Here is a 27,591-nt window from a genome sequence, read left to right as displayed (position 1 = left end):
TCGGCGACAAAGCTATTGGGTTGCCCAAAAAGTAATTGCGGATTTATCATATAGTCGTCGTTGATAAATTTTTTCACAGCTTGTGACTCTATAATTGCATTCTTTCTTCTGTCAGTTATCAGCTGTTACTTTTAGCTTGCTTTAGAAAAAAAGTGTAAAAAAAGTATATTTGATTAAAGTTCATTCTAAGTTTTATTAAAAATGCATTTACTTTCTTTTAAAAAATCCGCAATTACTTTTTGGGCAACCCAATATATGGTGTGCCTTGGTGTAGACCCCCAATCCTGTCCCTGTGATTACTTAGGTCTAATCTCCCTGAAACACAGCATCCAATCCTCTCTTCCGGGAAAGCGAATACCCAAGAACTTATTTTCCTTTACCATCCTCATCTTTGGTTACCAGAATGGTACGGTGGCCGTCCTTCTTCAGCATGCCGAGCTCTCTCAGTCTAATCACATCTTTGGCGACACAGTTTCAAAAAGTGACCTCAATGGGTTGCATATCCATCATCGTTCTAAACCTGCCGACGGTGTAGATCACAAATGACCTCTCTGTTTTAATCTTCATCAACATTTTTATTTAAAAATAACCCGAACACGCAAGGCAGCTTATTCGATAAGTGTGTTTACTTTTATAAAAGTTCAGTTTCATTGGCAATAAAATGCTTTTTGTGGCGTTTTGTCGTTTTCATTACAAAAACCATTTAGTGAAAATGATTGATGTTCTAACGCTTGTCTTCTTATTTTTCTATGCCCATTGCATAAAGACGGATGCGGATGTAACGTGTTTTGCAGGGCTATCGATTATTGATTATTTAATTAACGGCACAAGGAAAAACTACCACACCACAATGGCGCGACGACGACAGTGACAATGGCAATGAATGAAAGCAGAGGTGAAAGACAAATTACAAATTACCCTACGATTAAGGCTATGGAAATGACGTTTTTTGACATCACAGATTCAAAACTTGAGTAACATACATACACACACGCACACACACACACACACATCAAAAACAACAACGTTGAGAGATAAAGAAATATTATTATTATTATTATTGTGTCCAGTGGAAAAGTAAAAGGGTGGGAGGCAGTTAAATAACTTACCTTTCCCATCCACAGGTCAAACTAAATACAATATCACCATAGAGAGTGAGAGATACTGCCAAAGAACATCAACACATACCATACACATTTGCACATACATACCCTTAAACGTATAGAATCATACGCTCATTGAACGAAGAAAGACTACAACAACAAAAACAAAATAAACACCGTGAATTTTTGTGGGGTGTAATTTAAACATTGTGCTTTTGTTTAGTTTTAAATAGAACGGACAGTGGAAAACATTCGAATAACGATAGCGATAGTCTCTGCCTACTTCCGGACAATACAAAGAAAATTCGGTATTTTGCACAAAGCTATAGTTCGAATGTAAGTGATAATTGGAAAGCAGTGTGCGAAAATTCTCAACCTTAGCTGGTGCTTGTGGAAATGAGCAATCAAGTTTCGTCTTCAAAAAAAAATTTTTTTTAATTATTTGATACTCAAAAAACAATAACGGATCCATTGGTCCATAAAAACTTGAATAAAAAACAACAATTTTACCGGTTCTGTTCTTGGTTCCTTTTGCCTCTAGAAACAACTTGAATGTCGAAACTTCACCTGAGCATTAATTAATTGAAGGTTGCGTTAAGCAATTTTTTTAATTTTTTTCCGTTATTTTCTATCAGCGAATCTTGAATATAAGTGTTATGAAATGACTCTTAAACAATTTTTATTTACAAGGTATTAATTTTGTTATTGTATTTGTGTAGAAAGTAAACCCATGATCATTACAGTTCCGTATATGTAACAGCCGTATTTGTAAATTGAACAATTATTAAAAAATATCAGCTGATATGTAAACAAAAATAATTTGCCAAAATGGCAGTGGAAAAATTTAGCTCATGAGTTTCACAATATCTATTATTTTGGATAACCACCATCACGGATATGCATATATCATCAAAGTTTATTCGTGAAATCACCACACCTCACGGTTTTGAACTTTAAGCTCCGATTTGTGTGGTGTTTATTCTCATCACGAGCAGCTTAGCTGAGAGTTAACCGACGAGTTGCGGATAGTGGAATGCCCCGTACACGAAATGGCTGCAGCTGCAGTCGCGGAGAATCAATGGTATCGAGTGGAGAGCCTCGATGAGAGGCCGGCCAGCACCGACTCTTGCTAAAATATTGAGTGCCTGTGAAACTTGGTACGACTAGGCTACTTTTAATAACTGATGACTATAAAGTTTCCGCGCCGATCGGTGCTACGGAACAAGCATACTCGCATATGGAGCTTGACGGGGATAGCATTTTTTGTGCCTAAGAACCCTTATCGGGAGACCGGGCTTATTTCAAATATGGTATAGTCGATACAATCACTGTGTCAATTGGACCCAGTATGTAAAATCAGTTTATATGACAGCTATATCCAAATATGGTCCGATATGGGACATGCTCGGCAAGGATGTCGAGACACAACTTTCTGTGCAAAATAACACCAAATCGCTAAACAATGCGCCCTTTATGGGCTCAGGAGACCACCATAGCGCAAAGGTTAGCATGTCCGCCTATGGCGCTGAAAGCCTGGGTTCGAATCCTGTCGAGACCTTCAGAAAAATTTTCAGTGGCGGTTTTTCCCTCCTAATGCTGGCAACATTTGTGTGGTACTATGCCATGTGAAACTTCTCTCCAAAGAGGTGTGGACTGCGGCAAGCCGTTCGGACTAGGCTATAAAAAGAAGACCCCTTATCATTGAGCTTAAACTTGAATAGGACTGCACTCATTGATATGTGAGTAGTTTGCCCCTGTTCCTTAGTGGAATGTTCATGGGCAAAATTTGCAATTTGGTTAGGTCTATACTACAATTATAGGAATGGGTGTATGGGGTAAACAAAATGTTTTTCAAGGTACGTTCAGATTAATCAAACATTTGATCCATGTTGTTTGTTATTTTTGCCTAAAATATGTCAAATTCGTATACAAAACAACATGGATCAAATATTTGATTAGTCTGAGCGTACCTTTCTACTCACCACCATAGGATGGGGGTATACATAACAAGACACTAGGTTTGTAACACCTAGAAATATATATCTAAATATGTATCTATATATTACCCCGTTTACACTGCCCTTTAAATCCGGATTTAATGGCTCGATCATCTGTTATTCCTTTTTTTTGCTAGCCATATTTTTTTTGTGAACAAAAAAAAAAAAATAAATAAACGATGAACAAACCTTTTATATATATTTTCATACATCTACTGTCAATATGTTGTTTTTATAGCGGATGAAAAGCTTACAATGTTGCTAACCTTGGGGTAATATAAAATTAATAATGCAGTATTAGTAATATTTGTATTGATATTCCTTATCATTGCCTTTTTAAGCTTATGAATTTAATTTTACAATCTGATTAGGTCTAAACTACAATTATAGGAATGGGTGTGTGGGGTAAACAAACAAAACAACATGGATCAAATATTTGATTACTCTGAACGTTCCTTTATACTTACCACCATGCGGTGGGGGTATGCTTAACAAGTCACTAGGTTTGTAACACCTAGAAATATACATGTAAATATGAATTTATATATCTGTACTTCCCCCTTATTTAATTTTCAAAACCTCCAGATCTGGGAGATGGGTGCATAAAATTTTGTGTGCACCCTTATGATAATCCAAAACCAGTTAGAAAAGGCAAAAGTCGGGTGGGGCCGACTATATTATACCCAACACCACCGGGAATACGTACTACTCTCAATACATGGAACCTATGATGAAATCTTGTCAGACCTTTATTTTGCATACCTATTGAAATATTGAATAGAACTACAGCCTTAAAAGGCCATGTCGGATGAAATATATATATGGGAGCTATATCTAAATTTCACACGCATCGAGACGTTACATAAAACATCTCATGCTAACTTTTGTAAAGATCGGACGAAAATTGGCTTCTACAGCCTTAAAAGGCCTTATCGGCTGAAAGATATATATGGGTGCTATATCTAAATCTAAACAGATTTTAGTGAAATTTTGAACACGTACTGGGATTTTAAAGATAAAATTTTTGTAAAGATCGGATCAAAATGTTGGCTTCTATAGCCTTAAAAGTTCATATCGGATGAAAGATATATATGGGAGCTATATCTAAATCTGAACCGATTTTGTCCAAAATCAATAGCGTTCGTCTTTGGGCCAAAATTTCGTGACAATCGGATAATAAATGCGAGCTGTATCTTGATCACAAGAATACATGGACAGACAGACGGACATAGCTAAAACGAATCGGGAAGTGATTCTACGCCGATGGGTACACTTATCAATGGGTCGAGATCTTCTCCTTTTAGGCTTTGCAAACAAATGCAAAAAGTTATAATACCCCGTACCACAGTGGTGGTGTAGGGTATAAACACGAAATTGATATAAAACTTTGGGATCAAATAACCTAGGCGAACCATAGGATAAGGGGTATACATAACAAGTCACTAGGCTTGTAACACCTCGAAATATATATGTATCTATATATCTGTACTTCCCCCTTACCCAATTTTCAAAAACGCCAAATCTCGGAGATGGGTGCATACATTTTGTATGCACACTTATGATACCCCAAAATCACGAAATGGATATAAAATTTTGGGATCAAACAACCTAGCCGAAGGTCTCACCCCAATATGGGTGCCAAATGAAGCCAACGTCTTACCCCAATATGGGTTCCAAATGAAAGTTATTAAAGAGTAGAATACGAATCCGTCCCAAGTGCCGGGGGACTCGCCCCAACACACACAACAGGATGTGTTTACCGTTTGGGATATGGATTTTCATGAAAGGTATTTAATAGCGAGTTAACATTGAAATTTTGCACAGATTCTTAATATCAATGTAGGTCGTTGGGGATTGCAAATGGGCCATATTGGTTCCGATTTATATATAGCTCCCATATAAACCGATTTCCCGTTTTGATTTCTTGAGCTCCTGGAAGCCGCAATTTTCATTCGATTTGGCTGAAATTTTGCATGTGGCGTTATGACATCCAACAACTGAGAAAAATATGGTCCGAATCGGTCTATATCCCGATACAGCTCCCATATAAACCGATCTCCCGATTTGACTGCTTGAGCCCCTGGAAGCCTCAATTTTTGTCCAATTTAGGTGTAATTTTGCAGGCGGTCTTCTGTTTTGACTTCCAACAACTGTGCCAAGTACGGTCTTAATAGTCAATAACCTAATATAGCTCCCATATAAACCGATCTCCCGATTTGACTTTTTGAGCCCTTGAAAGCTGAAATTTTTGTCAGATTTGGCTGAATTTTAGCACGTGGTCTTCTGTCATGACCTCCAACAACTGTGCCAAATACGGTCCAAATCGGTTTATAATCTGATATACCTCCCATATAAACCGATCTCCCGATTTGACTTCTTGAGTCCTTACAAGCAGCAGTTTTTGTCCGATTAGGCTGAAATTTTGCATGCGATGCCCATGTAAACCGGTCTCTCGATCATCCTGTTTCGGTTCCTAGAAGCTTTAATTTTGTATAAATTTTTAGCAGAATTCATGGTGGTGGGTTCCCAAGATTCGGCCGGCCGAACTAAGCACGCTTTTACTTTTTTTAGTTTATTTCATTGCGTATTATGTAATGTTATACTCGACGTTAAACTTAAACTCAATAATTTAATTTACCCTTAAAATGCATGAGCCAAAAACAAAAGTCCAAATCAAAACCAACCGTCGGAAACTGACAGCTGCCGCAAATGTTGATTGTTTATACTTAGCGAGAGCTTTTTTTTCTACCCACCACCACCCAACCCCATTATAACAATAATTTCTCTTTAACGACTCTTTTGCCCTTTCACAGATACTCTCTCTTATTCAACACACAAAGAGAGAAATGCCAAGGCAGGCAGGCAGGCACAGGACAATAGACAGACACAGCCAATGCAAAAGCAACAAAAGTGATGATAGAATAAAGTTTTTAGTGAACAGTTCCTTAGTAAAAATGAAAACGTGAACACATCCAAAACACCACAATGAAGTGAAAAAGCGCAGTGAAACCCTCCCAAAAGAAAAAAAAGAAAAAATTGTTGCAAACACATAAAAAATTATAATAAAATACAATTCTTACACCACACGCCTATGTGTCTGTATGGAGCCTCGTGTACGTGCGTGTATGTTAATATTAATACATTTTTAGCCGAAAAAATGTAAGCACCAATGAATGATGGGTGATAAGTGTACGTACGCATACATAGTATCCCCAAATGGATGGTCCTGTGTATTACAGAATGTCCCTAAAGAGCCCAAGATGTAAAACAACATATCATTTCAAAAGTTTATACAAAAGTGACACATTATATGATATGACGTTGCACCAAGCCGACTGACTGATTCATTAATTTGTTTAATTCGGTACGGTGACGATTCAAATTGATTTTTTTTAGCAATGTGTATATGTGTGTGTGTGTGCATGCGACAGGATTTCTCAAACTCCAGCGAGATGAAAATATAAAAATAAACCGAAAGAATAAGAAATCTGAATACTATGCCATAGCCATTATTGTGTGAAATTAGCAAGTGAATCTAAGAATGGCCAACCACATTTGTGGTTATTATTTTATTAAAAAAGGATTTAGTGTAAATGTATGTGAATATCCTTAGAAGCAAACACACCGTGTGAATAAAGACGTCGAGTTTTTTTTTTATATTAAGTTAGTAAATATTAGGGGTATTCACAACGGAAAATCAGCTGGGTATGATTTCACCATAGAAAGGTTATTTCTTTTTTATTCATTCTTAAGTCTATAGATTCCATAATCCTTACATACTAAATTAAAAACTAAATATACTATATACAATACAAATAAATAAAAAATTGTAGATTAAATGAAAAAACAACAAGTACAAAGGCGTTAAGTTCCGGGCCGGGCCGAACTTTGAATACCCACCACCTCGGGTATATATGTAAACCAACTTTCATCATAATCCGGCGAAAAATGCATAATTTATGCCCCAATTGCAGCTATATGGAAATATGGACTGATTTGGACCAAATATGGTACGGACATTGAGTGGTCTAATAAGTACACGTCATTGTTCAATTTTGTAAATAGAACAAAATATTGGTCTTCAAATCAATCAACCAAATTTGATTGTGTAACATGTCGAAGATATGTTCTATGAAATGATGGAATCGGGTCGTCAATGATAAAAACTCACTGCGATATTGGTCTTTTTGGTTGCTATATCCAAATATAAACCGATCTGAAGTATATTCGACACGGATGTCGAAAAGCCAAACATAAGTTACTGTGTCAAATTTCAGAAAAATCGAATTATAAATGCACCTTTTAGGGGGCCAAAACTTTAAATGACCGATCTGTATGGCAGCTATATCCAAATCTGGACCGATCTGGGCAAATTAAAAGGGGATGTCAAAGGGCCTAACACAACTTACTGTCCCAAATTTCTGTGAAATCGGACAATAAATGCGCCTTTTATGGGCGCAAAACCTTAAATCGAGAGATCGGTCGATATGGCAGCTATATCCAAATATGGACCGATCTGGGCCAAATCAAAGAAGGATGTCGAAGGCCCTAACAAAACTCACTGTCTCAAATTTGGGCAAAATGTGTCTTTTATGGATCCAATACCTTAAATCGAGAACTCGGTCTATATGGCAGCTATATCCAAATCTGAACTGATCTTGGCCAAATAACAGAAAGATATCGAAGGGCCTAACACAACTCATTGTCCCAAATTTTGGCAAAATCGGACAATAAATGCGCCTTTTATGGGCCCAAGACCTTAAATCGAGAGATTGGTATATATGCAGCTATATCCAAATCTGAACCGATCTTTACCAATTTGAAGATGGATGTCGAAGGGCCTAACACAACTCACTGTCTAAAAATTTTGGCAAAATTGGACAATAAATGCGCCTTTTATGGACCCAATACCTTAAATAGAGAGATCGGTCTATATGTCAGCTATCTCCAAATATGGCCCGATCTGGATGATATTCAACAAAAGGGTTTAGAGGGCTATCTGAACTCGCTGTGACAAATTTCATCGAATTAGGATGAAAAATTCTCCTTTTATAGGCTCATTACACTATATCGGGAGATCGGTATATATGGCAGCTATATCCAAATATTGTCCGATTTGCACCATATTTGATAGAAATGGGTAGGGGTATACTAGAACACACTGTGCCAAATTTCATCGAATTCGGGTAATAAATGGATCTGTAATGGCCTTAATACCCTTTATCGGGAGATCAGGCGGTCGGTTTATAGGGCAGCTATTTCCAAATATAGTCCGATCTGAGCCACACTTCACAGAAATAGGTAGGGATCTACCAGAACTCACTGTGCCAAATTTCATCGAAATCGGATGAAAAATTACCAATTTATTGTCTGGAGATCGGTCTATACAGCTGCTATATATAACTAAAATCCGATTTTATGAGATCAGAAGGTCAGGTTTATATACAAAAAAATACGAAATCATCAAAAATTGTTTGGAAAATGTTTTTATACACAAGATATCTGCAAAATTATAAATACCCAGCATTTGGGTATAAATGGGTAAATACCCGGTTAATTGGTTAAATACCTTTAGGGTATTTACCCATCGCCCATCTCTAACGATATCAAATCTGCTGATTGAAAATGTCATCATATAGGAGAAAACATAAACCAAAAAAATTAGTGTTAAAAGATAACAAGTTGACATTGTATGTATATGCTAAGTTTTGCCAAAAATTAAAAAAATTGTGTGTCGGCTGATCGCTTGGCTTAAAGCCCCGTTTACACTGCTCATTAAATCCGGATTTAGGGCTCTCGTCAGCTGATTTTATAAAGGGGAAACAGACGATCGAGCCATTAAATACGGATTTAAAGAGCAGTGTAAACGGGGTTTAATCTTATCCAGTGAATCCTCTCCATTTTTGTTTGATTTAGCTGACATGTGAATGTAAAGTATTCCATTGATCTTTTTTTAAGGTTTTACAACGGTATTCACCAAAACTTAATGTAGATTTGAAAAAGGTTTATTTGACAGATTTCCTTACTGCAAATTTTGCCCAAGAATATTCCACTAAGGAACAGGAGGAAACTTCTCACATAACAATAAGTGCGGTCCGATTGTAGTTTAATCTCAATGATAAGGGGCCTCCTTTTTATAGCCGAGTTCGAACGGGGTGATGCAGTGCGACCCCAAGTCATAGTACCTCACAAATGTTGTCAGGAAAACCACCGCCAAAAATTTTTTCTGATGGTCTCACCAGGATTCAAACCCAGGCGTTCAGCGTCATAGGCGGACATGCTAACCTCTGCGCTACGGTGGCCTACTTTCCTTTATAGAGCTGTCAAATAAACCTTTTTTAAGAATTCATTAAGTTTTATGAATAAGACTGTTAGTCTTCCGTTTCCGTAAACCAGTTGTGTTCTCAAAAGTATTTTTCTATTATTTTCATCTCATTCGATACCTTCGTTATGGGTAAGGGTTAGAAAGTATCCCCGCCACCGCTACAAATATGTACATGGTGAGTTTTGGTTAAAAGAAGAAGCCCGTTTGGGGTTTACTTTTCAATGCAATGTGTGCCACAGACCGAAGCCTCTGTTGGGAATCGAACCTTAGATCCACGCACTTGTTAGTAGAGAAAGCTACCAACTTTGTTACCATGGCGTTGTGAATGGTTTATTAGCAGTTTTAAAAACTCTGCATCTGTTTGTCCGGCATTCCTGATTTTGCTCGATTAGTGAGTACCCCTACTACAAACACACACACACCAAAATAAAAATCTCCGATTTTAATATACAAGCATAATGAACAAAAACACCCAACTGCCAGTAATTTTCAATATTAATATTAGAATAATGAAATAATGAAAAGTTATTTAAAAGTCCGAAACGTTAACTCTGGATAAAGTACGCTAAATGAACGTAAGCACTTTAGAAATACAATAACTTGCTCAATACGCACTGCTGAACCACCCCCATATATAAAGGAAGGCCTCTTTTGGAAAAGCTTTTTCTTTCTCTCTTTCTCTTACAATGACAGCAACAACACGTGAGTTTTAGTATCGTTAAGACGTTCAATGCTCTCTTATCTTACAACGGGTTTTCAAAGTGACACACAGTCCTTTTGTGACACAAAATATTTCTCTCTTGCCTCTCGTTGTCCTTTCTGCATTTTGACAGCCATCTGAATGAAGCGAAGTAAAGCAAAAAAACACGTGAGTTTATTATTCCGGACATTTGATGTTTTTTCTTGTATTGCAATTTTATTGACAGCAACGCAATACTGTCACACCATATTTTTTCTTCTCCATTTCACATCTCGACCATCGAACGAAAGAACTAACGGAAGGAAGGAAGGAATGAAAATAAAAACAAAACATTCGACATCGTTATGGCTTGAATTTCCCTCCAAAATCGATACGCCCTTCTATTTGCGGAGGCGTGTTATTAGAAATGCAATTGAGAAAATTTTGTTAAAAACAAATGAAACGATAATTTATTGATTTTGTTGGGCTGTTACTTTGACTGTTTGCGTGACAGCCTCTTTGGGTGCTATTAATAGATGGCAAATTGTTTACAAATGGTAGTTAAACAGCTAAATAGACGTTTCATTTTTAAACAACCTCAAATTAATGTAGACTAGTTTGATATGGTGGCCCACCGCTTTGTATGGGTGGACATGTCCGCCTAGCATAATGAACTTATTCAAATGCATTAAGAAAATATTTTTAATTCATTTAAACTAAATTGTCTGAAGTGAACATTTATAGAAATTTTAGTTTAAATATTTGTAAAAGTGGTCTTTGGAGCAAAGTTTATTTAAATGATCTTAAAAGAACATCTTTTTATATTTTGACTTCAGGGAAATATTTTTAAAAAATTTGTTTTTAAGAAAATTTTATGAAATTGTGTCTTTAGAGAAAATGTAATAAAATTGTTGCTTTTGTCTTTAGAGAAATTTGACTTAATTTTTTCCTATAAAGAAATTTTATTTGAATTTTGAGAATTTGGAGAATTTTCCTTAAAAATTTGTGTTTAAAAAACGTTTTATCTTCTGAGAAAATTCTACAAATATTTTATATTTGCAGAAAATTTTATAGAAATTCAGTTTTTTAAGAAGATTTTTTGTATAAATTTTGCCTAAAGGTTTTTTTAATTTACACCGGTATTCACAAAACCTAAAGCTAGAACTGGCAAACTATCGATAATCGCAACATTCGACAGTTTTAATAATAAATATCGATAGTATTGATACTATCCTTAATTTCCCATAAGTTCAAAGCCTGATAGTATAGCTGCAATTTAAACCGATTTCTCGATTATACTTTTTCAGCCTCTAGAGGGCGATATTCTTATCAGATTTGGCCGAAATTTTACACAATGACTTGTTCTACAAGCTACAATATACATTCAAAGTATGGTGTGAATCAGTCTAAAACCATATAAACTGATTACCCCATTTTACTTCTTGAGTCCCTAGAGGAGGCAGTTCATGTCTGATTTAACTGGAATTTTGCACAACGATTTCTCCTGTGAACTTCAAATATGGTCTTAATCTGTCCATAACCTGATGTATATCCCATATGAACCGATTTCACGATTTTATTTCTTTCCCAAAAAATTAATTTTTCTTATTTTTTGTTTACTTTCAGGACAGATAATATGATGATTATTTGCTAAAAAAAAAAAACAAATAAGAAACACACAAAAAAACTGGAGGCCTTTTCTTAGCATTAACTTATAGTAGACTGCAAGGACCGAGTCGAAGTAATCCCGTAGTTGTAAAACCAAAAACAAAACCCACCTGTTACCTTCTTTGCACAACGTAACGTAAAGAGGCATTAACATGGTTTGGGATTGGGCCGTTGGTGGCGTTACCGAGGAGGTACCGCGCACTATGGGCCCAGAATGCGAGAATTATATGACAAATCGCCGGAGAATAATAGAAGCTATACTATTTTGCCTTGTGTTTATTTGCGTTATACGATGGGCCATAAAACGCTTGGAGCCTATACAACTGCCGGATGCCAAAGAATTAAATAAACCTCATAGCGGCATGCGGATAGCATTATTGCTCACCATGACATTGATATTTGGCATTGAGATGGGTTTTAAACTTGCCAATAGATCTGTGATATTTGTTTTAAATCCTTGTCATATCCAAACGTTAGTGCAAGTAAGCCGCTGCATTTGCTTCATTTATACAAATGAAACTCGATCAAACACTCTTTTCTTAATTTTAGATTTATATCTTAGCCGCCAAGCCAAGCAGAACGACTACAGCGCTGTTTCGCATACAAATGAACAACTTAAATGGTGCATTTTTGGCCTACATATTTCCCGAGGTTGAATGTCGAACGCTACCATTTGAACAGGCCACTTATTGGATACAACACGCTCTATTATATATAATACCGGTGTATATTCTCCGTTCGGGCCTGTGCCAAGTCGAGGATTTCCGTGACTTTAATTGGGTCATAATCGGTGTGGAGTTTCAGTTAATTTACCATTTTAGCGTTTTAAATATTTTTTCAATGGTGAGTAGCGAAAAATACTTACAAATTTCCCCATGAACATTCTAATTAGGAAGTGGGGGTTTCATTTTCCCACAGGGCTCACTAATAGAATGTAACGTCACTTGTCGAAAACAACAATTCGACTAACAATTCCGTAATGTTTTTTGCTTTTGAATTATAAAATATTTTTACTTCTTTGATGCAAACTTATTTTTGTTAATTTCCTTTTGTTTTGCAACGTTTTTATTTTCTCTCATATCCTTCTTCTCATTTCTCCAAAGAAAGAATAAAAAGGTAACGTCAGATTTCTATTCGTGCAACTCATAGCCATTTTTGCTGATTAAGACGAGTTATCTATCTCTTCCACTGTCTATAGGTGGTGCCACCACTGTCTACAAGTAGTGGCAGTTGCCCAACAACAAAATATTGAGTGCACTTTGTGTCAAAATCAGTGATTAGTACAACTATGATTTTGTGTATGTTGCTAGATCGCGCCATTTTTTGTTGTTTGCAAAAATGATATTGGTAAACAGATGCTACTTTGGATAAGGCAAGCAGTTTAGAAACAGAACCTCTCGACAGAGGAAAATTACACTTTATGTACAAGACACTGATACATCCCATGTTGTTATATAGTTTCGAGGCATGGGCACTTGTCAGGATTCACTAATAGAAGGTTAGGTCACTTGCGAAAACATAAAGTGGATAGGCCTCAGGAACATCATTATGGATGTCAAATCTGCCAATTGAAAATGTCATCAAATAGGAGAACACGTAAACAAAGAATTAATGTAAAAAGAGAGAACAAGTTAACATCCTCAATGGCAAAAATTAAAAAAAAAATTGTATTTCGGCAGATCGATTGGCTTAACCTTGTTCAGTGGATTCTGGGTACTTGTGATAGCAGACGAGGCAGTGCTTGGAGTGTTTTAGGGAAATATTATTCGTAAATTTTATGGGACAGTTCGCATTGATGGAGAGTATCTGCGTCGTATGAACCACATACTGGGTACTTGTGAAAGCAGACGAGGCAGTGCTTGGAGTGTTTTAGGGAAAGATTATTCGTAAAATTTATGGACCAGTTCGCATTGACGACGTTAGTATGGTAAAAGGAGATGAGAAATGGAAAGTTAACCCAAAGGGGATTTATGGTGATTGGAAATCAAGTACTAAGGAAAGGTGAATTGGATGCAACTGCGTCCTAAAGACACAGTTTTATCTTAAGGTTGACATATTGTATATATAATGCGGTATCTCACACAATTCAACTATTTTGGAATTGGTTGCATCCAGACATAGCATGAAACACCCTAACCTTTGATAAGAAATTCAATGTCCACGCGTGACCAAAGCGTATTGGATAGGCGTATGTTCAATACCATATTCTTTTCTTTCTTGATGTATTCCAGGAGTTTACCCTCTTTTTTTCTTTTTCTGCTACACCTCCATCGGCCAAACTGGCCTAATACTTGATGCTGAGCTTCGAATCGGTCTTTAACTCGATATAGTCTCCACATAAAATGATCCTCCAATTTGAACTCAGAAGCAACTTGAGTGTGAAACTAATATGGTGGACAAACTTGATATGCCTTTCCTTACTTTTATATACCACATAAAAAATGTTTCATTAATTTTTAAATTTTTTATTCATATTTACAGTATACTGGGATTAATCTCAACCATATGCTTTGTGCTGCTGAAAGTGATCCTTTTCAAGGTCAAAATTACCGCATTGCCGCTGTGATACACGAGTCAATTCTATGTCCCATACTTAATAAGCTAACGGTATATTTGTTTGCTAAACCTCAAAGCATACAATATTCGACCAAACGGAAAGGTGCTTCAGTATCAACCATGAGGTCGCAACAACAACACTATGAACAGTTAACATTACAATCGTCGCCGTCGTCGTTGTCATCATCATCATCGTCAACAGCCACACGAAAGGTGTCGCAAACTCAAAAACTTCAACAACATAAACCGCCCACTACATGTAATAAGTTATATATGCCGGAAGATGGCGCACCATCTCAACTGATACATCGTAACAGTAGGGAGCAGAGCACATCGTCTAAATATTTACAGGACGATGATTTTATGTTGGAGCAGGAGGCGCCTGCTTCTGCTGAATATAGAATGCCTACAACTAAAATCGATTAGTATTTATTTGGTAAGATCATAGTTTCATTAAAAAACTATAATGAACTTCTTCTCCTCCTGCTCCTCCTTCTCCTTCTCCAGTCGCATACTCTTGTTGAAACAAATGTAAGCCCATGTGATTACAATGTAAAAAAGGAAATATAATTAGGAAAACCTAAAAACCCAAAATGAATGATATATCGTTTGGGTCATTCAACAATAGGAGTTTAAAATGTAGGAACTAAACGAATCTATCTTTATACATACATACCTGTCTGTATTTGTACATTAACATTTGTTAAATACTTAATAATATGCATTAGTTAGATGACCAATCCCTTCAGCAATAGCTAGTGAGAGATTTGGCAGTTCAAGTGATCTGCCATTTTACCCTATACAAGGTAGTGTTACTTGCTCAACTTGAAAAATGAATCATTTTAGTTGTCAAAATTTATTTCTTAATAGTTTCGAATGATCCAATGAACTACCGCATCTTATTTACCATAATCTACCCCTATGTTAAATGTTGTTACTACTTTATTAACTTTTTATTTATAAACGACGAGAAGGACATTGGTTTTACATCTAGTTTAAATATAAAACTAAAGCTTTGCACTACCTTGTTTATAAAATCTATATATAAAGCAGGGTATTCTGTTCTGCTTTTCACTCGGAATGCTGTCAACTCCATACAAAAAAAAACGTCGACGTAGCACTCTGCTTACGGTGAGGAAAATGACAAAAAAATATATTGGCCACACTTGAAACCAAGATATATTCATTTACAGGTAGTGGCAATTGCCCAACAACAAAATATTGAGCATACTATTTGTCAAAATCAGTGATTTGTGCAACTCTGATTTTGAGTATGTTACTGGTTCACGCCATTTTTCGTTGTTTGTGTGAGTAATGGTTCTTAATACACATACACAACCAAAACTCGTTGACAGATAGTGCACTTCGCGAGAAAAAATTGTACTCAGCTGTTTGCGGTACACTAGCTGATAATTATGCCATGCTTGAAACCCTCGCCGGCATCATTTTTGTTTGTTTTATTGGTTTCAATGCTTCGTTTTATCTCTGTTATTTTATTTATTTGCAAAAATATATATAAAACATAAAGTGAAGATAAAAAAACGTCTTTTGGCATAAAACATAAATAAATGATTGCTTTCAAACTTCAGCGACTATTCCGAAAGTAGAACAGAATACCAACCCTAAGCTAAAGCTGGCCAGATCTGCTTATTTTTTTTTATAAAAGATGGAACTACAAATTTTGAAGGGTCCATAGGTAATTTTTGGGTACGTTGTGTGCCTATGTATATATATTTTATAACCTATTCTCCAAAACCTTTTTAAAGGGTCGCTAAATATGGACCGTTTCTGTGCCTAAACTTTTGTTTTTCCTTTGCATTGTCGTTATCCTTTCTTTTTTATTTAACGTTGTCCTGATCGGAATACATATCCTCTGTAGGGGATTTGGGGGATGGGGTGGTCCCAGCACATTTGTCAAAAAATGTGATTTTAAAATTTTTGAATTTGACTTATATCGAGATATTCTGTAGAACGGTTAGTAAGAAGTATCTGTGGGGAAATCAAAGTGGATAGGCCTGCAAACTTTCAGATATCTATACTGACATGCCGGGAGAGTGAAAAGCTCACAATGATCCTTTTGAGAAAAGCTCTGTTGGAGGACACTGCAGCGCAGAGGTTGGCATGTCCGCGTTTTGACGCTGACCGCCTGAGTTCGAACCCTGGTGAGAACATCAGAAAATCTTTTCAGTAGGTTATCCCCTCCTAACGTTGGCAACAATTGTAAGGTACTATGCCATGGAAAACTTCTCCCCAAATAGATGTCGCCCTGAGGCACGCTGTTCGGACTCAGATATAAAAAGAAAGGCCCTTACCATTGAGCTAAAACTTGAATAGGACAGCACTCATTGATATGTGAGAAGTTTTCCCCTGTTCCTTAATGGAATATTCATGGGCAAATTTCCATTTATATCCAAATATGAACCGATTTTGCTCATTTGTTAGGACCTACAGCTGCAAAAAGTAGCTTTGCAAAATTACAAGTGGATTGTGTTATTTATTCGAATGTTCGCATAAAATTTCAAGACGAAATGTTATAGGAACGTACATCAACATATTTAGATATTACAAACGGAAGGACTAGATAAGAATTCTACTAGCACTCATTGCTTGGGTTTAGACCCCAGTTGATTTCTACGACTTTCGTCTTTCAGTATGTCAGGGATGGGAAGTGGGAGTGGCATATGATTAGACCAGATCCAGAGGTCTTAAAGTTAAACCTGGGAAGAGAGAGAAATGCCTCTTGACTAGGAAGGCCTAAGATAGGTCAGTACGAGGATCAACCCCTCCTAGAAAAAAATCTTGGGTATAAATCCCAGTTGATATTAATAACATTCGGGCAACAGTAAGTCACGAGAGGCTTGTGAGAGTATATGGCTAGGACAGATCCAGAGGTTTTAAAGTTAAACTGGAGAAGATGGAGATATGCCTCTTCGCTATGAAGACGAAGATAGGTGAGTACGAAGACCCACGTACTAACTTCTATACAAAACAATCTTAACATTGCATAGATCAGAGCAGCATTTAGCAGCGAGCAGAAAGGTCTCATAGATGTTGGCCACTATACAGAAGAGTCATAGGTTTGAAAAAGCAATAAATGCCAGGATGGCACTGCCTCTGCTAGGATCTGGTCGGGCCGATTCTGATATACGCAGTATGGTGGACCGCTATGAAGAGGATGTGCTGCGTAATAGTATTACAAGAAGTCTAACGGATATGTTAATCAGGCCACAATTTTGTCTAAGAGTCTTAGTACAATGGAATAATGATTTAAAGGTAGGAAAAGGTCACACCATAATCGAATAATAGAAGTGACGATCCGGAACTGAATGAGTAGTGTGCGAAACACTAATAGGATGTTGGAATGAACAGGAGGAGCCTTAAAACGAATGCCGCTGGAGCCCTAGAACGAATGCCTCGACCTCTCACTGAGACTCTCCGCTCGATACCGCTGATTGTCCGCGACTGCAACTGCAGCTATTCCGTATGGAGCATTCCACTATCCGCCTGTGGACTTGTGAAAGCGCCCGATAGCTTGCAGTTAAGCTTCTCTTGGCAGCAATCAACACCACATAGATCGGACCTCTCTGTTCCGGCCTGTGTGGTGCTCACAGCTATCCCGTGCCGGGCAGATAATAGATGCTAGGAGTGATGAAATGACAAAAATTTTGGTAGTTATAGTTGGTCGGTTGGATAAACTTGAGAACTGTAAATCGTTTTGTCTGCGCGATTCGGGTTAAAGATATAGGCAATTAAAGTGCATGTTACACAGTGGAACGAAAAGGCTTTCACGAAGACGGCGAATATTCTATGGCGAAACCAGGACCACGATATGGCGAGAGGAATACTGAAAAAAAAAATATTATGATCTACATCTACACGGTAAGAAAATGGTACCATCATTTGGGTTTGGACTCTATAGCAGACTTGAACCACCTTAAGGACATAGAGTGGGAGAAAAATAAGGGATTTGTTAAAAACCTGAAATTCCTAGCAAAGGCTTTTTGAGCTTATCATTGTTGTTGTTATTAGCTTTTCTTTGTTGGGATCTTCTTGAATATAACCTAAGCCATTTTAGCAGTTTTCTAAACTGTGTGTTTAGATTCTAGCTAAATGTATTGTCTGAGCCCGAGATTGTGTAGCTCCGTTCAGCAATGATTTGCTGAAGTGAGTGACTATGTGACTATCTTTCTACTCCTAGTTAGCAACCGTAACAACACTCTGAAATCACCTATAGTGCCCATCAAAGTGGATTAATAAAGGTGGTCTCGCGCGAACAGCTGAAACAGCCGGCCAGCTTAACGGTATTGAGATGTCAGTTCTGTGTTTACATGCACAGCAAAGCACCGGATTTTTTTGCACTTTCTCTTTGTTTGTGTTTCTCTTTCTTTCATCCTAGTGAGCAATTTTTGCCGAATTCGGACAGAGTCTCTGCACAAGTTTCGTAACGAAAGTTGTATGGGCGATTTATACGAATTCTGAAAGTTTTGTCAGGGGAAATTTGGAATTAGCATCAGAGTTGCGTAACGAATTCTCTAAGAATTCGTAAGAAAACTCTAAGGAAATTCTGAGGGAATTTTTGAAATCGCTTAGATATTTCAGATGTTTTGTTGGATTTTCGTCACAATTTAAGACAAAACTCTAAAGGAACATACGAAATTGACCACAGAATGGGAACATTTTCTAATATTTAATCCGAAATTCCAAACAGTTTTGGACGTTCCATTGAAAAATTTGAAAATTTTCTTGTGTTTTGTCGGAATTTTTCCCGAAAAGTTAACTGTGATCTAAAAAAACATCCGAAGAAATAACGAAGCCCCTGTAAAATTTCAGAGGTTTGTTTAGAAAATAATCAGATACTCTCAACATATTCGAACATATAGTCCAAATTTTATAATTTTATTTAATATGTTTAGAAAATGATCGGAAAATCTCAAAATTTTCCCTAATTTTTTTTTTTATTTTTTAATTTGTTTAATTTTTAACTGTTTATTTAGAGTAAAATAACAAAAAACAAACAAAAAGACATTAAATACAATTCATTTCTCTATTATACATTCATTTAACAAATGATATAATTGGTTACTACTGCTCGAATGCTTCTAATCTAAAGATGCCCAACTTTCCAAATTTTTAAGGAAACATTTTCCTTAGTGAAAGATTATTTACTTGACATAACGCAATTGAATATATTTTTGAAGTAAAATGAGATTGAATCAGCGAGCAATTTGTTTAGAGTTTTTAGAATATCAATACTGATGGCGACTTAAATTTAAAATCCTTATTTTGAAATCTTTCTTCTTTGGCTCGAAATCGTTACCAACTTTCTTTCATTTACGAATCTTTAATTTTTAGTATTTCTTTGTGGGATTAAAACCTGATCATAAAATTGATGAAACTGAACGGCTCCTAGGCTAGTTTTCCATGTTTAGCTTTGGCTATCCTTGAAACTGAACCATCTTTAATTTTTCAGCCTAAATTGTATCCCTGTATTTTTTAGACTCTTCATGGAATAATTTTATAGATGTGATTTATACTTTGAATTATATTCGAAATTAGGTTTATATTTCTCCAAAAAAAACACAATGTGCTTAATATATTTTTTCGGTCCAGTTTGTTTTCAATAAAATTGTTATCAATTTCCTACTCCTATGTTCATCTTAATATTTTTTCATAACTCATGGCTGTATTATTTAAACTTACCAAGTCCAAAATCAATATAAGAACTGTTTTCATTAAACAATTTCCGTGTTTTATTTTGTTCCTATCCAGTGCAAGTCAGATGTTCTGGACAGAATATCAGTGTAAAGTTGTACTACTAAGTTAGCGATATAATTTATGGCCCTGGTGACTTCTGTATTACTACTGGAATTGAATAAAAAAATAACAGATATTAAGACGCGATTAATCGTGATTTGCGCTAATTAGTATTAAACTAAAACACAGCAAATATGTATGTAGAGCATAGAAAGTTATCTGCTATTATAATCGGTGTTCTTATATATGTACTAATAAAAGGGACTGCCACTTACTGAAAACAAAAATGGGATAGCGCTCCATAAACATTGTGACTGTCAAAAGATGCAGATGGAAAAAGTCCTCAATTTTCTGAAATAAGAGAAATTTAAAACAAAAACCACGTTAACACTTGTCATTAAATTCGGATTTAAGGCTCTCGTCAGTTGATTTTATAAAAGGGAAAACGCTGTAACTCCTTCATTTCTACGAATTTAGAAAATTTTCTTGCATCCTGTGTACGCATGTACGCTTGTGTATGTCACTTAAATCCCCAAAAACACAGTGCAGACAACAGGATTTGTTTTTGGTTTTAGTTAAATCCAGTTCATAAAAATTTTAATGTAAATTTGCTATAGGAATGTATTTTCTTTATCAAAATCCCTGAATGATGGATGTTGTATAAAAACATCGGCTTCATACAAAAAACAATAAGCAGCTAGTGCTCGTGTTCATCAGAATACATATTTGCTGTGTTTTGTTTTTGTATTATATAGTGCAGATCACGATTAATGGATTATTATTATCTCTTGTCGCCTGATATCGATAACTATCCAGTACAATTTTGCATTGAAATTCCTTGTAGAATATATGGCTTGCATTGGATATGACTAACATAAATTACAGCAAACTCGATAACAAGATTAACATTATGATCTTGGTAAGTTTAAGCATTATACTAAACCAAAATGTAACTATTCGCTTCAACAATATATATATATATACTACATATATATACAAAATCTTGTTTGTGGTTATATACTGGACTTGACAATTATGATACCGACGTAATTAGAAACGTAAAAAAATTAAAATTATAGATTTAACCATAACCAAACAAATAATATAATACAACATAATAAGCAATTACAATTTCAAATAAATGAATATCTAAATTTTAAAAATTTTCTAAATTAACCTATTGGGTTGCCCAAAAAGTAATTGCGGATTTTTTTAAAGAAAGTAAATGCATTTTTAATAAAACTTAGAATGAACTTTAATCAAGTATACTATTTTTACACTTTTTTTCTAAAGCAAGCTCAAAGTAACAGCTGATAACTGACAGATGAAAGAATGCAATTACAGAGTCACAAGCTGTGAAAAAATTTGTCAACGCCGACTATATGAAAAATTCGCAATTACTTTTTGGGCAACCCAATATGTATAAGTAAGACAACACTATTATATAATTACATTTGTAGTTGATTTAGAGCATAGGTATATATATAATAAATACATATATATATATATAGTTTTATATATGAAATTTGAAAGAAATTCTGAAATCATCGTTAAATCAAATATCAAATTTATCTGATAATCTCTATTAGTGCAAATTGGTTTACTTATACTTAAGTTTATCTCATAAGTTGTGTTGGTATCCTTATATATTTGAAAAATATTGACCAACGGTTTCTATTGAAGCTAGAACAAAAACAAATATTACTCTAAATACTCTTGTTTCGTTTCATTTTTAGTTATATGATGAAAATATATAAAAATAAACTCAATTAAAGGAAAAAAAATAGATTGGTTTTTCTTTCAGCATTTAACTAAACCGGATGCATGTAAACAAGTAAGAGCGTAAGCGAGTTCGGCCGGGCCAAATCCTCCAAGGCGGATTTAAAACGGTGGTCTTACGCGAACAGCTGTCAACAGCTGTTTCGCCATTCATAACCTCCAAAAATCTTAAACATATTTTTCATACGCACATTGGGCGGGTGAAAACAAAATTCTACATGCTAAATTTCAGCCAAATTGAATAATAGTTGCGCCCTCTTGAGACACTTATGGGGTCGAATGAAGAAATCAGAAAATATTTAAGATATATGAGGAAAACCCGATTTGCCATGGATATTGGATGTGAAAAATTTAAACCATAATTTTAAGTGTTAAAAATGTCTATTAGTCAAATCTAAAAATCGGTTTATACACCGTAAAAAATAAAACGGAAAATATTTCAATTAAAAATTTAATTGAAAATAAAAATGTTTCACTTAAACAATTAATTGAATCAATTATATTTTATTTGAATCCGGATTTTTTCAATTACGATCGTGATTGAAATGTAGGCAATTTTCAATTAAAAAATTGATTCAATAATTTTTTTAATTGAATCTGATCTTTTTTCAATTACGATCGTGATTGGCATTTTTTTAATTTTTAATTGAAAACTTAATTGATTCAATTATTTTTTTTAATTGAAATTTAAATTTTTTTATACAATATATATATATATATATTAAACAATAACGCCCTAGAAAAATAACATTTTTTCTTTTTGTCCCTCGATTCGTTCGCCAATTCATTGAAAACAGCTGATTTTATGGAGGCAAAACAGCTGTATTCATTAAATTAGCGAATGAATTGATTGAAAAAAAGAAAAAATGTTAGTGATTTAGCAGTAAATTTTTTCAATCCAATCAAAACCCAAAAGCACTGTTATGATGGTCCGTTTTTGAAAAAGTCAAGACGCTCAAATAGCCTTTGGACTGCGTTTTTAAATTTCTAGACGCAATTCTTATCTTATTAATGATCACAATATACATATTAATGGCATACGGCTTCTTTAGCATCAATCTAATTAAAACATGCTCTAGATAAATGTTTTTCTGTTGGATTAACTTTCGCAATGCATGTAATTCGCAAAGTTACTGCATTTTTCTTTTATAATTCGGAAAACAATATTTTCCGTTTCATTTTTGGCTTGAACTATGTTGCATCGAAATTGGAAATTTCAATATTTATCAATCATTATTTTAAATGATTTAATTAAATAAATTAAAAAATTAATCGGATCAATTAATTTAGTGATTGAAACCGATTTTTATTTTTTCTGTGTATGGGTGCTATATTTGATATATAGACAAACTTCTCACATATTAATGCATATTTTCAACTATTTTCAAGTTTAAGTTTAATGATAAGGAACCTCCTTTTTACAGCCGAGTCCGAATGGCGTGCCTCAGTGTGACACCTCTTTGGGTGAAAATTTTATATGGCATAGTACATCACAAATTTGGCCAGCATTAGAAAGGGATAACCACCGCAGAACATTTTATCTGATGTTCCCGCCAGGATTCGAAACGAGACTTTTCGCGTCTTAGGCAGGCAAGCTAACTTCTGCGCTACGTGGCCTCCGTTCCATTCATGGGCAAAACATGAACCGATTTGGTTCATTTACAAATCCAACCTATTGTGCACAATTCTCCTTCGAAAGGTATTATGCTTTCTACATGCGGTGTTGAAGCTAGTTCAACAATTAGTATACGAATTTCTTGAATTAACCTTACGTGCTGGATTTGATAATATTAGCTTTGGGAGCAATACGGTTTGGGAGCAATACTACCAATTTATACAGTCTACTTTTATGACGCCTTCTACCAAATTGTACAGACGGACATGGCTAAATCGCCAACAGGAACTATTTCAAGGGAAACTCGCCGCAGTCAGTACAAGCTGCAACTGGATAAAAATGTATTTTCATATCCTAAGCACACTATATATATATATAGCGGGTCTAGACACGGTAGCAGATGCGGTGAATAGCTACCGGTGAATGTGGTCCTTGCAAAACAACTGCCTCCCATTGCACCAAAAGAAATTTACCTCCCCCGGCAAACCAAAGTCGTTCTGGCTCAATTACGATTCGGGAGATGCTGCCGCCTCAACTCCTGCAGATCAAGTATTGATGCCAACGTGCAGGATGTGTGTCCCGATTGTGACCAGGGACCGCACGTCATCTGTTGAACTACCCAGCCAGACCCACGATTCAGATCCCCCTGAACACAACTGAATTAAGTCGCAGGGATCTTGGATCTGGATATTCAACAGAACCAAACAGACGAAAGATAGAACACAATACACTGCCGCAACAATAACAACAACAAACTGACAAAATCAGCGGTATCAAGTGGAGAGTCTCAGTGAGAGGCCGGGTGGCATCATTAAATAATGAGTGCCTATGATGCTCTATACGACAAGGCGAGTTATTGGCGCCTTTAAATAACCAATGGCCATCATGTTCCCGCGGCGATTGGTCGTATAGACCGGAATGAATTTGCTCACCTATTAGAGCTTGACGAGGATCGCCAACTCCGCATGCAAATGTGTTTACAAAAACAACAACAAAAACAATACATATCTGTTGCATTTCCTTCATTCACCCTATATTCTGGCTTCTAAACTTTTTTATATCCACCAACGAAGGAATGGGGTATATTTATTTTGTCATTCCATTTGCAAAACATCGAAATACCGATTTCCAACTTAACAAAGTAGATATTTTTTCTTGGCCATCATAAAAATCTAAGACGATCTAGGCATGCCCGCCCGTCCGTCTGCCAAAATCACTCTTGTATTTTAAAGAGACATTTAGCTGAAACTTTGCACACATTATTTGTTTGCCTATAGATTTGAGCCCAGACATTCAGCTTAAAGTACCTCCGAGCTACTGTGGCCCCATGTATGGATGTAGCTGCCATATATAATGTTGTGAGGCCTTGGGGCCATAAAAGGGGCATTTATCACTTGATTTCGCAGAAGTTTGACACAAAAAGCTGAAACCCATCAGTCCCATGGCAGCCGGTTGTACGAACCGGATTGACCCGATGGAATTCTTCATCGACAAATGCTGCCGCCTCAATGTATAACACACTGCTACAACAACAACAAGAAGCTATTCACCCTTCCTACTAAAATCTTCTAGAGCTATTTTAGCCCCAGCTTTCATAGGTTTTCTTTAAGCGGGTGTAGAACATATCCTTGGTCTGTTCGAATTTGTGTTCTGTCGAGATGTGAGCGTATATATGAGACTGATGTTAAGCATCTTGTCTTTAATGTGAATTGCGACTAGACTCTCATCCTTTATACCGAATCTGGAGACAGGCTGTGTAATGTCCGACCAACCACAAACTCCTCGCCTATTCAACTTCATCGATAGTGTCGACCATTTACTCTTCTAGGTGCAGATTGCAAATCATCATCCGTTATCCAGTTTCTTTCTTTTTTAGGAGTTTTATTATTTTCTACAAGGGAGGGTACAGGTCTACCACCTCAATTACACGTTAGCTCACTATCACTATAACTGTTTTAACTATTCCAGGTGACATAACGGGGTCGTCAGTGCTCAAGATTAAGATAAAGGATGGGCCATAGTTGGTCTGGATAAGTTAAAGCCAGTCAAAGCTTGATATTCAGTTGACCAAGACAACTTAAAGCCAGTCAAAGCTTGATATCCAGCATCTCCTACGTTGTTTTTGGCATAACATATCGAACATTGAAAACTTTGCCTTCATATTGGCAATCCAAAAAAAATAGCCAAATGGCACCAATGTGGCAGAAAGTTCACATTTCCATAAAATGGAAAATTAATGCAAAAGTTAGTAACTTCTAACTTTAAAGAATCTATGAATCCTACAAAAACAATTGCACATAAACTAAAACACATACCTGATAAATTACTATTATATTCGTAGGAATTCCAAGATGTTAAAAGCTCTTATTAGATTTTCATTACAACTTGTAATTAGTAAGAAATAAAACACAGGTTTATGAATCAATCGAAAACAATGTTTTGTCAGGCTATTCCGCTTCTCTTCATATAAACAAAAGCACTAAACGTCACACATACACACTCACAATTATTTATTTTGGCGCGTCAAATGCTAGCCAGTTATTCACTCTCTTCTCATAGTTTCTTTTAAAAGATGGCACATCCAGAGTTAATTTTTTGAACAATTCGGATTCGGTGGAAAATTTTTAAGGCTATATCAATCATCCAGAGTCGATTCAAGACTGTCATTTCACCCATAGCTTGCCGCACAATCGAAAATATATAACAAATTGAATAGAATTATGCGCAAAGTGATGAAAGACCGTTAGGAAAGACACCAGTTTAAGCAAAAAAAATTCCCTACCGATTACCGTCCAGATTATGTTTGAACGAAATGTTGAACTACAGATATGTACGAGTTGTCGCATGATGTTGCATATATAAATTATATATAGATAAAGAATTTGAACTATGTACATAGACTGGTTGGAGGCGCTTGTGAATATAGATAAATGAAAATTATTTAAGAACATGCCGCAAACAGAAATCTGCTCTCAATAGCATGCAGCTTTCATTTTCTAAACATGCTTAATTTCTTTCCCGTAAAGGAAACTATGACGTAATGCACGTATATAGGGTTTCGGCAGTCGTAGCTTCCAATATGTGTCCCCGGCACAGTATAACTTTGTCCCCGGCACAGCACCACACAGGCCGGAACATTAGGGTCCGATCTATGTGGTGTTCATTGCTATCACGAGAAGCTTAGCTGCGAGTTACCGGGAGCGTCCATAGGTTGCGGATAGTGGAATGCTTCATACAGAGTAGCTAATACAACAGCTCAGTCAGAGGCCGGGCGGCACCGGCGCTTGCACAAATACTGAGTGCATATGATGCTCGTTATGAAAATGGCCACCCTGTCCCAGCGGCGATCGGTCCTTTGGGGCACTCAAAGAGGATCGGCACCTCCTCATGAAAATGTGACTACAACAATAACAATATATGTACCATTCATTCTTGCAACGCGACGCTCAAAAGCAAGGCTCAACTACGAATAAAATGTATGTTTTAATAGCTCCATTCAACATGAAATAAAAAGGTTAAAATTCGGCCAATATAATAAATCAATGTTTGTCGCCATCTTGTATTCTACACAACCATTTTTCAGTGGCGACGTAAATATCTTGGCTGCAACTGAAAATTTCACGAGAGGTTATACTCAGATTAACGAAGAACACAATACAGAAGTTCCAGTACCATTTAGTACTAAAATAAGCTTTTTATTTTAGTACTTTTTTAGTATTTTATCTGTTTGGTGCAAATCACGATTAATCGTTACTTATTATCTGTTATTGCATGTTATCGATAACTTTCCAGTGCAACTTTATCCAGAACATGTGACTTGCACTGGATAGGACAAAAATAAAACAGCAATTATTGTATGTTGTGGTTAACTTACCAGTACAACATTGCGCTGTTATTTTATCAAGAATATCTGACTTACACTGGATAGGACTAATTTTGTACTATTCAGTGCAAGTCAGATGTTCTGGATAAAATAAAATATAAGTGCATAGTTGTACTGATAAGTTATCGATAGCATGCAATAACAGTTAATATGAAAATTTAAATCGTGATTTTCACTATATAGTACTAAAATAAAACACACCAATTAATATTCGGGACCATATACATGGACT

At 35.9% G+C, this 27,591-nt stretch overlaps 1 protein-coding gene across 3 annotated transcripts; it reads left to right on the top strand.

Annotated features, from left to right (window-relative positions):
• Positions 1 to 1,344: 1,344 nt before the first annotated feature.
• LOC106095313 (transmembrane protein 164) lies at positions 1,345 to 19,977 on the top strand. 3 transcript variants are annotated; one of them, XM_059369789.1, is made up of 5 exons: positions 1,345 to 1,439; positions 11,731 to 12,254; positions 12,322 to 12,615; positions 14,254 to 14,764; positions 19,681 to 19,977. In XM_059369789.1, the coding sequence occupies exons 2-4, from the start codon at positions 11,925 to 11,927 to the stop codon at positions 14,752 to 14,754; spliced, it is 1,125 nt and encodes a 374-aa protein (XP_059225772.1). In that variant the 5' UTR covers positions 1,345 to 1,439; positions 11,731 to 11,924; the 3' UTR covers positions 14,755 to 14,764; positions 19,681 to 19,977. The 3 variants fall into 3 exon arrangements, with proteins under 3 accessions (XP_059225772.1, XP_059225770.1, XP_059225771.1); XM_059369787.1 differs by having other exon boundaries at positions 14,254 to 19,977; XM_059369788.1 differs by lacking the exon at positions 1,345 to 1,439 and adding an exon at positions 1,467 to 1,793 and having other exon boundaries at positions 14,254 to 19,977.
• Positions 19,978 to 27,591: the final 7,614 nt, after the last annotated feature.

The sequence above is a fragment of the Stomoxys calcitrans genome, chromosome 5 (genome assembly GCF_963082655.1).
Source record: "Stomoxys calcitrans chromosome 5, idStoCalc2.1, whole genome shotgun sequence".
Taxonomy (NCBI): Eukaryota; Metazoa; Arthropoda; class Insecta; order Diptera; family Muscidae; genus Stomoxys; species Stomoxys calcitrans.
The sequence above is the reverse complement of the archived record's forward strand: the minus strand, read 5'-3'. Positions and strand labels throughout refer to the sequence as shown.